Genomic DNA, 15864 nt, shown 5'->3' with positions numbered 1-15864 from the left:
GCATCAGGGTATGGCTTCTCTAGGCCAGTGTGGGGGAGTCTTTTTTTTTTTAAAGGATTTTCTCTAATCTCTGAAACCTATTTTGTTCCCTGTATTCCACACCTATAATATTAGAGATCTATCACCCTATATAAAAATAAATCATTCAATGATAAATTCTATATTTATCTCATCACCTCTAAGACACGCACTTACACTAGCTTGCAGAATTTCCCACTGGGAATAAGTTCCGTTTATCTACAGTGTAACACACTTTATAACAAACTCTGCCTGCTACCTTTCCTTTCCCTAGCTTACTTCCCAGTCTCCACCGGTTTGTACTCAAATCCTTGTCTAAGTGTCAGCTACTGAGGAAAGTCAGACAAAGCCTGTAATTAAGATCACTTAAAACTCAAATTTATGTACTTCGCACAAAGTAAGTCTACTATAAATGATTTCCCTAGGCCAGTGCTTTGTGTATACTAACATCTGCATTATTGTAATTATGTTTTTAACAGTTCCAACAAGGATATAATGCTATTACCACAGCTAAGTATTTGCCCTTGTCATTCTGACATGACCTTGAAGGTCAACACTTCCAGCAATGCAAGCTCATCTCTCTACTTCCTTCCACTTGACTTCTGGCACTGTGCCTTTTCTTAGTCACATAATCTACAGATAACCAAAAGTCTATCACTCCTTCACACGCTAACTTTAATTTAAACCCTGCTATTTCCTTCCTCATATCCACCCTCTTTTCCCATTTCAACTGCCAAAAATTTATCCACATTAATGAACAAATAAAATCTATGACCTCCCGATCTCAGGACACTCCGCCCCCCTTTTTCCTGTAGTTCATCCTGTAGAAATACAAAGGTGTACTTACACATGTGCAGTCTTCAGTTAGTGGCAATCACCCTGCTTAGGCACCTAATTTAAAGGTCAGTATAGGCTTAGTCTACAGAGTAAAAGACGAGCAGGATTCTACCTATCAGCATGTAAGCAAAATGTGACAAATCTAAAACAGGCTAAAGGAGCAGGGGATATAGCTCAGGAGCACAAGTGCTGGTCTACCAAGCATGAGGTCCTGAGTTCAGTTCCCAGTACCAATAAAATAAAATAAAGTAGGCTAAAACTGGAAGTTCTTAGAGAGGTAGTTTAATGTCCTGAGCCCAAAACCAAACTGAATAAATGGATTTTTAGATACGAGAGACAATCCATGACACAAAAACTTGATACACTGAACTTTATCAAAATTAACTGCTCTGCAGAAGATATTAAAACAATGAAAGGACAGACACCAAAGTGAAATCTAATAAATATTTTCAAAACATAAGCCTAATTTAAAGGCTTATATTCAAATTACACAAAGAATTCAGTAAGGAAACAGTCCAACTAAAAAATGATCATAATATCTGATCAAATACCTCACTAAAGATGGTAAGTTAAGGATGTGAAAAACAGTTCAGTATTGTCTATCAGTAGGAAATTACAAATTAAAACAAAAAAGAGATACGACTCTGCACCCATTTTAGAATGGCTAAACTTTTAAAAGCCAACAATACCAAATGCTGGCAAAAATGTAGAACCAAAGGAACTCTATCTGTTGCTGGTGCGAATGCACAAATTTGCCTAACAAACACTAGGCAGTTTCTTACAAAGCTAATCAATCTTACCATATGTTATGGATTAAGAACTGGTGGTCAACTTAACGCCAGCTGGACTACATCAGCATGGCACTGAGCGAAGATGCTCCACCCGAGGAAAGTTGCCAGCAGAAACAGGGGGAGAAGAAGAGAAGTGTTGAGGCGTTAATGCGTTATTACATTGCATTGAGGTATTATGGGTTCTCCTACGAGTTGCTGTTTGAGCCGTTGGTTCTCTTGGAGAAGCTTTGGTCCTCACATCAAGCATTGCTTCCTGGCTCCAGAGGGGAAGATGTGTGCCGCTTGCCAGGATGGGCTTGTCACGCTGGCTTCCTGACATGTACCCGACTGTGCTTGTCCTTGGAGGAGCTTGGGGCCTCCGTGTCGCTGAGGATGGCTGTGGTGCCTTTCAGGACAGCCCTGGTCTTTGTTGTGAGTGTGACTTCTCGGCTCCAGCATAGAACCCTCCTCCCACTAGCACGGCTCCTTCGTCCTGCTGGCATAAACTTTCTGGCTTCCACCGCTGACCCTTGGGCCTTCCCGGCACGGATCCATAAAAGAGACTGGTGTGAGTCCTTCTTGTGGGCTCTGGTCCTCCAGTTGGACTCGTGAGAGGCATTGTCATGAGCTCTGGGTTTTATCTGGAATCATGTGGGACACTGCTGTGGGATTTAGGCTCTTGACTAAATAATCTATGTTTTGGGTGTTGCGGATAGATTTCGTGCATTTTCTTGTGTTAACACCCGGTGACCATTATAAAATAGTATTATAAACTCCATGTCCTGATTCTATTTGTTCTCTGCAAACCCCTAACTACAACACCATATGATTCAGATACCACACTACTAGGCATTTATCCAATTGAATTGAAAGTTAATGTCTACACAAAACCTGTTTCAAAATGTTTATACTAGCCTTATTCTTAAATCTTCAAAAACTGGAGGCAACAAAGATACCCCTGAATCAGTGAATAAATAATAAAACTGCAGTATTACCATAAATGGAATACTGCTCGGCAAAAAAGAATGAAATACCAAGCCACGAAATGATACAGAAGAAGCTTAAATGCATATTGCGGGCAACCCATTCAGAACACTCCTATCTCCGGAGTTATTCCTATTCCTCCTTCCTTTTATTCTGTAAGTTTTCCTACTCCTAAAAAAAAAATACATATTACTAAGTGAAAAAAGCCAGTCTAAAAAAGGCATGATCCTAAATTTATGACCTTATAGAAAAAGCAAAACTAGAGAGTAAAATTATTAGTGGATGCTAGAGGTCATGGGGAAGTGAAGAAGAACCAAGTAGGTAAAGTACAGAGGAACTTTTACAGCAGGAAAATGCCTATGTATGGTACTCACTACAGTGGTAGATACACGATGCTATACATTTGTCAACAGTGATAGAACTGTACAACACAAAGAGTAAACACTAATCTTTACAACTTTTTTTAACCAGACCCCAGATAAAAAGTATTCTAATTGTTTTTGCAAATATATGAAACAACCCTTTGAAAAGGGTGAAGGAAAAAATAACAAGGACATGCAAGCACTGAGCACTATCACCAAGGAACAAGACACATGGTATCTACAGAACACTGGCCCCACCAATGACAAAGTGCACCTTCTTTTCAACTGCACACAACAAGTACACCAAAAAAAACAAACAAAACAAAACATACCGTGTGCCGTAAAACAAACATTAGTAAATTCAAGAGAACAGAAATCAAACACAGTGTGTTATCTGTCCATTACAGACGTAAGCTAGAATTCACTTAGGGAAAGAAACAAATCAGTGAAACCAAAAAAGCTGGTTCTTTGAAAAGATCACTGAAATTAGTAAGTAAGGATCAAAGATATAGCTCAGCAGCATAGCACCTACCTAGCAAGCATGAGGTCCTGAGTTCAATTTCTAGAACCAAAAAAAAAAAAAAAAATATATATATATATATATATATATATATATATATTAAGCAAGACAAAAATTTTAAAAATAAAGAAGTCATAAACTACCAAACTCACTAACGAAAGAGAAAACATCACTACAAAACACATTGACACTAAAAGAAATACTACGGAGCAGGCCTGGTGGCTATAATTCAAGCTGATAGGAAAGCCGGGGTAGAAATTCAAGGAGGTCTGGGCAAGGTAGGGAAATCCAATTTCAAAATAAAATTTAAAAAAACAAATGTACCTCAATGGCAAAGTGCTCACCTAGTACATGCAAGGTCTTCCCTCACTTCAGTCTCCACTACTGGAAAAAATAACAGAAGGGAAGGAGGAGAAGGAAAGAGTACAAGAGAGGAAGGAAGGAAGGAAGGATACTACGAACAATTTTATTCAAAGCACACAAATATGACAATTTAGATAAAATGAGCCAATTCCTCAAAATCCACAAAACTCAATCAAACCTAAATATTAGAATGACCCCTAAGAAATGAAATGTAGGTTTTTTTTTTCCTTTTGGCAAAGGGAATATCCAAACCCAACTCCAGAAGATCTCTAAAAAACAAAAGAAAAGGAAACACTTCCCAATTCATTTTGTGGCCAAGGAGAAAAGTGTGAGGAGAATGTAAACTCCACAGTCCACGCAGGTTTACTGCAGAACCTGAGAGGGACCTCCCTGTGCGAGCAGAGCAGAGAAGGTGTCCCTTATAAGCTAAGAGGCTTTTGTTAATAGTGTTTTTTGGTGGGCTTCAGAAGAGGTGAACTGGAGAAAGGGTAGGCTTGTGTGTCCTCTTTCTCCTCTCTAACCTGCTGTCATGTCCTCAGGGACTGCAAAAACTCTGAATGTGTCCTTGGGAGACGCACTTGTGGCCTGCAGACATGCCCTCTGTGACTAAAGTGAAATGAGACCCACAATTCTCTAAGATGGTGGGTGGGCTCATTCGAACTGGTAGTGTCCCTGTTCAGGCTCTATCAGCGGCCACTGTTATACAGATACCAAAACGAGACAAAGATAATACCAAAAAAACTGCTAGCCAGGCATAAGTGAATCCCAGCACCTGGGAGACTGAGGCAGGATGAAGTGAATTCAAGGCCAGCCTTGAAACACGAGGCCTCCTTACACTGTTTTCCCCACACCTGGCTTGAATACAAGGATTACTTAGGAATGCACACATATACAGAAAAAGCATGAAGAAGTACTCCGGTATGATAACCACCAAATTCAATCAGTACTCCAACAATATTTGTAATATTTGATAACAAAGGATGAATTATTACTCTGTACATTATTTCAGCCAATTTTACCAAAATAGGAGGAACAAAAGCTTATGGTTGTTTGTCTTTTACTTCTCAAGTAAGAAACCTCAGAATAATGTGTGTGTGTGTGTGTGTGTGTGTGTGTGTGTGTGTTTGAGACAGGGTCTCGCTATGCAGTTCAGGCTGGCCTTGGGCTCACTTTGTAGCCTAGGTTGGTCTAGAACTTGCAATGATTCTCCTGCCTCAGCCTCCCAAGTGCTGGGATTACAGACGTGCGCCCCCATGCCCGGCTTTCAAAATAAAATTTTAAAACATTTTTGTTAAGCTTAATAAAACTTTGAAGTACTAGATCAATCAATATATAACTTTAACCATTACTGAAAAAGATCTTTATCTTTAGATTCTGAATGCTTAGTGTTTAAGTACCTCAACTGAGAATAGAGCCTCATGAATATCATCAGCCAAATATCTTAAAGCACAATATACTCAATGCATAACAGTAGTATTTTTAATAATTTTTAAGACTTTTTAAAGATTCTCCCATCAACTGATCAGATTATCATTGCTCTTTTTTGCATTTGCCTGACAAGCTGACAGCATAAATGTAAGTATCCAGTCTGCTTATTTTCTTGCTCTTCAGAGTGTCTGTACTGTTACTTCGAACTTCAGTTGATCTGAATCTTGGAAACTGCAAAGTGAAGTTTGCTAAACTATTCATCAATTTAGTAAGGTTCATTTCACGCAAATTAGACAATATAATCTGAAAGACCTATAAGCCAAGCAGAAGGGAACTGCAGTATGTTCTAACTCAGCAAAAGCTTGGCAAAAAAAGGCCGATCACATTACACACTTCCCGCATCCCCCCAGGCTCCCTGGCCTGCCGCAAAAAGGCAGGTCATCAGATGCACAGATGGCGCAGCCTCAGCAATAAACCGTAATTGCTTACATTTTCTTGTTATACCTTGCCTAAAGAATCATTTTGCATGGCTCTTACTTCTTTAGAAACCACTGCTCATGGGCTGGGTGTATGGCTCAGCAGCACAGTGGCTGCCTGGCAAGCACGAAGAGTTTGATTACTGGTACCAGCGGAAAAAAAAAAACCACAAGGTGTGTAATGGCACACACCTGTAATCCTAGCACTCAGTAGGCTGAGGCAACACAATCACTAATCTGAGGCCAGCCTGAGTTACACAGCAAGCTCAAGGCTACCCTCTGCAATGCAAGACCCTGCCTCAAAAACCATTAGAATGAGAAAATACAATTACAGGATTATAAATGTCAGAATTAGATAAGGAAATTGAGAACCTAAGTAGCTAAATAACTCGGCCTAAGGTTACTAACCTAGTAACTTGTGTAGCTAGGCAATGAGGGGCCTCTAAAGCCCATTTTCTTCCTTCCCACTGCACCACATTTAGCAATTTTTAAAAAAAAAATCTGGTCCCCAAACTGTGAAGTTAATGGGGTCTGGACAGAGGGCAACAATAAGTCCTTTTAGTACATTTTCTTCTAGAAAGGCAATGTGCTCCACAGTTGGACGAAGTCTGCAGACAGAGGTCAAGTAACTGCTACAGTGAAGACTAAAGGAAAGAAAGAGAAAGCTGAAAATGTAACTTTCCCAGTGGTTCACCTGAAATCATGCAGGTACTGAAAATTCTTGTGCAAGTTCACAATCTCTCACCAAAGCCTGACAAGCTATTCTCTGCATACCCATTTGATGCAGAACTCAGAGAAAGCTAAGAGTGCCCCTAACACTCAGTTACAGCTAGCCAAACTGTCCTGAAAAAGAGATAACCTTCTGCTTATTTTAGGAAAATTCTCAAGTATCTTCATCTAATACTTCTCTTTCAGTTTAAAAAAAATGCCAATGAGCGCCAGGCGTGGTGGCTCATGCCTGTAATCCTAGCACTCGGGAGGCTGAGGTGGGAGGATCGTTGCGAGTTCAAGACCAGCCTGGGCTACAAAGTGAGCTCAAGGCCATCCTGAACTGCATAGCGAGACCCCATCTCAAAAAAGACAAAAGAAAATTTTAATAAAAAAAGAAATGCCAATGAAAATAAACATAAAATCCTAAAGATTTATTTTAATAATCTGAGAGCACTCTCTAGGTTCTAATGAAAAACTTGTAAGAACTGTATTCCACTACTACCCAGAGCCGGGAATAATTACATAGAACCCTGTAAAGCTGTGGCAAGTATTAAACCATACAAAGCATTAGGCTGGTGCTTAGCACCACAATGCTTAGCACAAAACATGAAGCTAATAAATATTAACTATCATTTTATCTTTTAACTATCATTTTTAATGTGAATTGGTACTCTTTGATCACTTTGAAGTATTAGATTACGCAGCATTTTTTAAATTACAATGAAAGGCAGTGGCAAGGATATTTAGTCCAAAACTTACTATCACAATATTTCAGTTCTGTTTTATCTATAGTATTGATAATACACAAAAGCTCAAAATAGAAATGTATTTTGTTTAAAGACCACTGTTGTTAAAATGAATTAACAAGTAGGTCATATACATATTTCCCAGATAACTACAATACAGAAAGACTTGTCCTATTTGTAACACAGAGAAAAAAAAAATGATAATTTCAGCAAAATGCAAAACATTAAAGAGCCCTTCATAAAATTTAATACTCAACAAAAATATAGATCAAGAACAGAAGAAAATGTAGTACTTAAATTGACAAAAGACATCTATCAGAAACCATAAGGATGCATCATCTCTAAAAGCAAAGCACTGGAAGCATTCCCATTCAGGAAACAGGTCAAAATGCCCATTACCTTCACTGACCTCAAGGCTTAGACTTGAGGGCCCAGGCAATACAACAAAAAATAACAATAGTAACCAAATGATAACCTTGGTAGTGAAAGGATGTTGAGAAAGAAGCCTGGTCAATTTAGTCTCCTAGTTAAACTAGCCAGTAAGTAGGTACTTTGATGTTTTCCTTTCTAAAATAATGGAAAAATATTTTTACAATAAAAGTCAAAAAGCATAAGGCTCAAAAAACAAGATAAAGCTTCATTTAGATGAAAAACAGAACATCTACACAAAGTGGTAAGCAGGGCAAAGCTGTAAACTTGCTAGACTCTGAGTCCAGAACCACACATGCACTACCTGCACACTCAAGACAGAAAGGAAAGGAGGGTGGAGAACAGAGGTCATCTCAGGCAGACCGGCTGTGGAAGGCCAGGGAAGAGGCTAGGGCTACCAGTCTCTGCCTAGATTCCAGTTTATATAACGCTTAGAAAGTAGGAGGACGGCATAAGTGCCTGCCTGGCATGCACAAGGTCGTGAGTTCGATCCCCAGCACCAAAAAAAAAAAAAGGAAGCAGAAGACACAAACATAGACCATGATCAAGAACTGAGACAAGCCATATAGCCTATGACTAGATCTAAAAATCCAATTACTTCCAAGAGCAGAATTCCTGACCCATCACTACCAAGTATGACTCCACACTCCGGTTCCAAAGGTCAGCTCGACATCTGAAATACCACACACAGAGAAGGGTGAACACTGAGGTAAAAAACAAAATGAAAAATACTCACTTTAAGATGAGTCTGTAAATCAAAACTTTGAAACCCATGAGGAAATACAATGCTAATTAAGGCAACAATACTAACAAATGAATCTGAATTCACTCCAGATGAAGATGAATTTTACAAAACATTCTGACAAAGACTTATTTTATAGGAACATTTAGGGTATTTGAACAAAATTTTTTAAATATTTAAATATTAGGAACCTTAAAGAGAAAAAAGAAAGGAAAAAATAAATAAATAAATAAATATTAGGAACCCAAAATGGTAGTCAGTTCAAAAGCCAATTTAGCAGTATCTACACAGTTAAACATATTCAGACCACATGACCTAGCTTCATGCTCCTACATGTTTACCTAGGTGAACTAAAAAATTCTATCCACACAAAAACCTTTCATACACATTTTTAGCAGCTTTATTCAGACCTAAAAGAAACCTACAAGCAACCAAAACACCCTACAGCAGGTGAATGAACACTTCCATACAATGGAAGAGTTATCTCAAGCCATAAGAAGGCACAAAGGAACTTTAAATGCACACTACTAACTAAAAGAAACCAATTTGAGAAAGTTACACACTATATAATTCTGACTTACAAGATTCTGCAAAGGCAAAACTAAAGACAGTAAAATGATCAAAGGTTGCTGGAGTTTAGTGATAGAAAGAAAAAACGATTGAGGGGAGCACAAAGAATGTTTAGAGCACTAAAATTATTCTTTTTGATTCTGCAATGGCAGTGTATGTAGTGTTATATAATGGCATTGGTGACATATGACATTACATATGGAATTTGTCAAAATCCGTGGAACTGTACATCACAATTTATGGTCTTTGGTTAACAATATATCATTCATCAACTGTAATTCTACCACTAATGAAAGATATTAATAATAGGAGAAAATTACAACAGAGAGTACACAAGAACCCTTTCACTACCCAGTCATTTCGGTCAAATTGCTCTATTTTTATTGTTACATATATTGTTTATAAAAACATATCACTGACGATTCTACTTGAGTATACCCAAAAGAACTGAAAGCAGGACTTTAAATAGATATATGCATACTGATGTTCATAGTGGTATCATTCACACTGCCATATCAGCCATGGATTAATGAAAAAATAAACATGAGCCAGTCATGGTGCGCACACCTGTATACCCAGCCTCTCACTGAGGCTGAGGCAGAAGGATCACAAGTTCAAACCCAGCCTGGGCCATTTAGGGACTGAGACCCCATCTCAAAATTTAAAATTTTTCTGGTCCTGAATCAAGGCTGGCAGCTTCCTGACGCTGCTGGTTTCAAGCAGGAGCCTAAAGAGATGTCTTTCTATGGTCTGTTGGCCATTTCAGAACTTGGGCAGTGAAATGGTCAATTCATTAGAAAGGAACAGCTTGAGGCAACCCCTCCCGCCCTGGTGAGCAGCTGTGAGCCTGGCAGGCTCCGATGGCCCAGGACAGGAGCCAAGGGCATTTACAGGGACCGGCACCATGCTGGGACATGGAGAGCTGCGAAGCCAAGCAACACCACCACCACCCCGTGAGCGGCTGTGAGTGTGGCAGGCTCTGGAGGTTGCACCATGCTGGGACCTGGAACACCAGGAAACCAAGCAACCCCTCCCCCTGCTTATTTTGTTTTGCTGAACTTCAATATACATGAAAATATGGACAGCTATTTTGAAGAGAATGAGAGTCTCTACAACAGCCACTAGTGACTTCCCTATTGTCTGGTTCTGAAGAACTAAAACACCTTCCTCATTCAGTTCGGATCAGTTTTATACTATGTTGTTTTGTATGAATTCTCTGTATGCGGAGAAGTGGAAAACTATTTGGAAGAAAACAGGAGACAATATGATAGATAGTGAAGAACTCAGGTCATGCAGCTTTGAAATTTGTATCTCTTACATTGCTTTCTTATGTCCTATTTTGTTCTGTCTTGTTGTGTTTAATTTCACCCCCTTTAAAATAAAAATTAAAAATATTTAAAATGTCTGAGAGTGTAGCTCAGTGTGAAGCCCCAAGGTTCAAACGCCAGTCTCGCGCACACACAAAGACAAGTATTATAGCAGCCTTAAAAAAGAAATTTTGCTGGGTGCAGCAGCTCACACCTATAGTCCAAGCTACTGAAAAGACAGAGTTCACAGCCAGCCTGGGCAACATAGTAAGACCTTAATGCAAACAAAAAAAATTTTTTTGAAACATTCTACAATGTAGGTAGAGAGCACATTCTGTTAAGAAAAATAAGCCAGACACATAAAGATAAATACAGCTTGAAAAGCTGAAGCAGAAGGATTACTGTGAGTTCAAAGCCAGCCAAGGTTACAAAATGAGTTCAAGGCCAGCCTGAACTGCATAGCAAAACACTTTTTGTCTCAAAAAAACCTAAAAAAAAAAAGAAAAGGACAAATACAGGATCCACTTAAATGCGCTATGTAGAAAAGAGCAATGAGATTGATAAAAACAGAAAGTAGGATGGTGGTATGTCAGGGGCTAACGGGAGAATTGGGAGTCACTGTTAATGGATACAGAGACTCTTTTGGGGAAGATGAAGCTTTGGAGAGGAATAGTGGTTACAATTCCAACAACATAATATACTTAATACAGCAGAACTGTACACTTAAACATGGGAGAAATGGTAAGTTATATATTATGCATATTTTAACACACTAAAAATTATTTTTAAAGTATTAAAAAACTTGTTATCCAATATATTGTATATTTTTTCATATTACCATACATAAAAATAAAATTCTGAATGAGAAGCAAAACTTCAATAAGAAAATATGTGAATTTTACAAGAAAATACAAAAATATATAATTCATATCTTGTGGTAGTGAACATTTTAAGCCAGACACACACAAAGACAAGCAACTTAAAAAAGAGAAATTTTCCATAAATATGGCATCAAAATTTAATGTCACAGTTAACAATGAAAAAGGAAAAGTCTCAGATTGGCAGAATGCATTTGGAATACATACATTCATCAAATAATTACAATGCAAAGAAACCAAATTGTTCCCCAGGAAAAGGATAAACTCTGCTTTAAATCTACAATTGAATATATTCGATAAAATAGCTAAAACTCTTGAAAGTCATTAGCATAGAAAAGGACTTCCTGAACAGAACTCCAAAGGTAAGAGAAACAACACCAAGAACAAAAATGAGATTATATAAAATTAAAAAGTTTCTGCACAACAAAGGAAATAACCGACAAAGTAAAAAGACAACCTATAGAATAAGAAAAAATTTTGCCAGCTACCCCTCAGGGGACTACCACCGAGAATATATAAATAACTCAAAAAAGTTACCCCCCCATAAAAGACCCAATCCAAAAATAGACAACTGAAATGAACATTTCTCAGAAGTACAAATACATGAAACTATGTTCAATATTGAACTGGGAAGCCAATATTGAACTACGTTCAATATTGAACATATAAAGACATACCCAACTTTGTCATATTAAGACAAACCCAACTTAATATGACACTGAGATTTTGTCTTCCTCCAGAAAAAAATGGCTATCATCAAGAAATCAAATTTCAAAGTAAAAAAAAAAAAAAAGAAATCAAATAATAAAAAATGCTGACAAGCCTGCAGAGAAAAAGGAACTCTTCTATACAGTCGGTATGAATGTAAACTAGTGCAACCACTATGGAAATCAGTATGGAGAGTAATCCTAGCACTCAGAAGGCTGAGGCAGGAGGATCATTGCAAGTTCGAGACCAGCCTGGGCTACAAAGTGAGATCAAGGCCAGCCTGAACTGCAGAGCGCGAGACCCTGTCTCAAAAAAAGACAAAAGAAAAAGAAAAAAGAATTAAAGACATTGGGCTGGGAATTTAGCTCAGCAGCGTAAGTGCCTGCCTGGCAAGCGCAAGGTCATAAGTTCAACCCCCGCACCAAAAAACATAAAAAAAAAAAAAAAAAGTTAAAGACATAATATTACAATTTATATCAACACAATTCATAGTAGCTAAACCTTGAAAGTGGCCTATATGTCCATCAACTGATGAATGAATACAGAAAATGTGGAATTTATACACAATGGGGTGTACTTTAAGTCACTGGTGGGAGAATGGATGCCCCTTGAGATCATAATGGTAAGTGGAATAAATCAGGCACACAAACTTAAACATGGCATCATTTCTGTTACATGAGAAACTCAAAATCTAACAAAGAGCAAAATAAGTCCCAGCAGTTGAAAGGCTAATACAGGAGGACTGCTGCAAGTTTAGGGTCAGTGAATTCAAAGCCGGCCTGAACTCCATAGTGAGACCCTGTCTCAAAATATAAATAAATTTTAAAAATAAATTTTAAAAAAGATAATAGGAAACAGAAATATAGATCTTTTGCAAATAGGAAAAGGAGCACAGGATGAGGTAAAGCAGGCTTAAAAAGAATTAAAATGTGTTACCTACATGTACCAACCCCCCAAAATGAATGTAATCATTATGTCCTACAAACATGTACTAATGAAAAAAATTTTTTAAATTTTGGATTACTATGCCCTTACTTTTTTATGTGGAAGCCCTGAGAAATTATTATCAAAGGCATATAATAAATGGCAAATCAAAATTCTATGAATTCTAAGTTTCTAAGTGTAATTAGAAATTTTGTCTCAGACAAATTTTAGTGGAACCGAAAATCCTTCCCAGCACTAGACTTTGTAACACACTTCAAAGGCAATTTCAGGTATGCCTGACAAATATCCTCAGAGAACTCATAAAAGGTCACGTTTTAATTTGGCAGACAAAGTAAACTAACAGGCACCGCAACCCAGAGGACTGAAGCAGCAGCCTGGAGCTGGAGAGTCCAACAAGGATGAGGACAGGCAGAATTCCAGCCCTCACACAAGAGCAGAAACAAGCATCTAAGACTCAAGAGCCAGGATAAAAACGAAAAGAGTTTTCTAGACAAAAGCATGCTCCCACCTCCCCTAAGAAGCCAACGGAAGCTCCAACCTAGCCTGGGCTACAACAGTGAGTTCAAAGCCAGCCATAACTGCATAGCAAGACCATGTCTCAAAAAAAAAAAAAAAAAAAAAAAAGCCAATGAGAGGTCCAGAACATGAGGATCTCAAACAACCACCCAAAAGGAGTGGCAGGCTCTAAGAACCAGAGACAGTATGTGGAGGACAACAGAAGCCGATCAACCATGCCAGTGATGGATAACGCTCCGTACATAAAGTAGCAAAACTCTGCTCATTCATTCACGCAGCAAGCATTTACTGCACTACCGCTGCAAGCCAGGCCACATCCTGAGGATTTAGCAGTGAACAGTCACCGAACTTAATTCTATGTGTGAAGAAAGGGAATTTCCTTTCTCTTTCCAAATTTGTTTTTCCTCACTTCTTGAAAGGTCACACAAGAAGAGCCTTCAAAACTCTCCCAAATTCCTCCAAGATTTCTTGATCTTTCTGCTTTGACCCAAAACCAAGCAAGTAACCGATTTCCAATTTCCCAGTACTGGGGAAAGACCAACGAGACCTGAAGGGACCAGGGCTTGAGACATAAAATCCAATGCTGCTTTTTATTTCAATATCTCCCTTCATGGCCAAATTGCCAGTACCTCGACACCGGATCTCGGTCGTGTCTCACACTATTTCGTGGCCCTTGTGCTAACCACGGCTGCCTAAGAAAGGTAGATAATCAATAAACGCTGGCTAAGAATGCTGCGAGGTCTACCACATCCCGAGGCCCGGCACAGGACTGCACCGTGAGCCTTCGCCAGCCGCAGCCTCCCTCGCCGGGACACTTTCCGACCGAGCGTGACCTCAGGGGCGGGTGCGATGTCAGGCGCCTCGGGAAACGGTGCTTCGGGGTGACCTGGGATAAATTCCCTTCCCTCTGCCAGGGCCTGCCCGCCTCACCTGCCCTCTGCCAGGACCTGCTCCTGCTCTCCTCGGGCACCTAAGGCAGAGCCTCCGCGCCGAGCGCCGGGCTCGGGCGGCATCAGCTGGCGCCCGGAGCCCTCGGCGCGCGGGACCCCGAGCCGCTCCCAAGCGGGCTCCACTGGGCCACGGGCTCGCCCTCGGCCCAGCGCGCCGCCCCCGCCCCGCACCCCGCACCACACACCCCGCAGGCTCCGCGGTCGGGCGCCGCGCGGGCTCCCTTCCCGCTCCTCGCGCGCGCGAGGCTCCGGCCCCGCCGGCCGCCGTGACTCCCCACCTGGCTCCCTTCCCGGCCGGAGCTGGGGGCGTCGGGAAGACCTCCGCCGGCGGCACCCTCCTCAGGCCCGGCCCCCTCGGCTGAGGCGGCAGCGGCGGCGGCGCCCTCTCAGGCCCCGGAGCCGCCCCCGCGGCGAACGTCCTCGGCGCCCGGCTCGCGCCGCTTCCCCGCCAGGCACGCGCGCAGCGAGCCCGCCCCCGACGCGAGGCCGCGAGGACGGAGGCGGAGGGGCGGGAGCGCGCGGCGGTGGGCGGGGCTTTCCCCGGCGGGGGCGTGGAGGGGCGTGGCCGTCCCCTGAGAGCCGAGCGGTACCCGCCCCCGGCCGGCTCCGAGTTCCGGGCGCGCCGGAGGGGGCGCTCCACGGCCGTCCGTGCCGGGCGCCCGCGGCGGGGCTGCGCTTCCTCTCCTCAGGTACCGCCGGGCCGCTGGGTACCCGCCCTGGTGACTGGGAGAGAAGGAATGCAGGACCGGGTCCCGCCTCGGGCGGCTTTCCAGATGAACGCGGCGGCTCTGAGCGCCGGCCCCGCAGCGTCCGTCCCGCGCTGTCCCGGGTGTCGCCGTCGCGGCCCCTGGCCTGCACCGCACGCCGTTTAGAAGAAAAGCCGTGTCGACTGCCGGCTCAGCTGCAGAGCCGAGCACAGCCGGACCCCGGGCGAGCGTGAGCAGGAAGAGATGGCGTCCGCTGGAGCCAGCCGAGGAGCAGCTCCTGGAGGAGGCGCCCGAAGGAAGAAGCAGCAGCAGCCTTGTGACAAAAAGAGAGCATCGCAGCCGGTGGACGGCCTGGGCAGAGCAGCAGAGGGTGGTCGCCAAGGCTTGGCAGCCCAGCACCTTTTTTTCGTATTTTTACAGAATCCCAAATATGTAAACGATAGGAGGGAGGGGAGGCCACATGAGACACGGCTACGCACTTTTCAATGGAGCAGATGATTCTTTTTCCTCTGTATTGTTTAAGACTCAAAAACAGGATCATTTTTAAGGGTTACTGATCAGCTAAGCAACCCCGAGGGCAGTGTGCTTTGCAGCTGCTTGTTGACACCTTGTGGTGTAGCAGATCACGCCCCGCCTGCCGCCGGTCCTTCTGCCAGCCTGCCCACCTTTAGAGCACCCTCTTCTCTCCTCTTCCTATTTTTAAACGCCTATAGAGAGGGAAATGCTGATAACTAGCTTTAAGTAAGCGTCAAAACAGATTCTTCAAAAATAGTGCATCACCTTTCACACACGAATCCTGTGAATGTGTTGCATGCTTGACGCTTTCTTTGCTATGCAGGGTATTGACAGTGGTCTGACCATGTTAACATACTCAGAAAACACCTACGAGGTATCTAG

At 41.8% G+C, this 15864-nt stretch overlaps 1 protein-coding gene and 1 non-coding gene across 14 annotated transcripts in view; one reads left to right on the top strand and one right to left on the bottom strand.

The window, feature by feature from the left end:
- Dtnb (dystrobrevin beta) overlaps positions 1 to 14726 on the bottom strand; it is a 337086-nt gene extending 322360 nt beyond the window's left edge. For 5 of the 13 annotated variants that reach the window (XR_010041328.1, XM_063231357.1, XM_063231352.1 and 2 more), the window contains exon 1: positions 14241 to 14400. Coding sequence is in view for 11 of the 13 variants with exons in the window: in XM_063231357.1 (XP_063087427.1) it covers positions 14241 to 14323 (83 nt within the window). In the remaining 2 variants the exon portion in view is untranslated. Of the gene's footprint in view, positions 1 to 14240; positions 14402 to 14538 lie in introns of those variants that run through there. The other 8 variants (XM_063231365.1, XM_063231354.1, XM_063231356.1 and 5 more) reach the window with 5 other exon arrangements.
- Positions 9629 to 9765, top strand: LOC111757778 (small nucleolar RNA SNORA2/SNORA34 family). Its single transcript, XR_002792065.1, has one exon. It is a non-coding gene; the product is annotated as a small nucleolar RNA SNORA2/SNORA34 family (small nucleolar RNA).
- Positions 14727 to 15864: the final 1138 nt, after the last annotated feature.

This window comes from Cavia porcellus, unplaced genomic scaffold (genome assembly GCF_034190915.1).
Source record: "Cavia porcellus strain 051 isolate PalLab524CR breed Dunkin Hartley unplaced genomic scaffold, mCavPor4.1 scaffold_1, whole genome shotgun sequence".
Classification (NCBI taxonomy): domain Eukaryota; kingdom Metazoa; phylum Chordata; class Mammalia; order Rodentia; family Caviidae; genus Cavia; species Cavia porcellus.
Note: the sequence above shows the minus strand (reverse complement) of the source record. Positions and strands in the feature narration are given on the sequence as shown.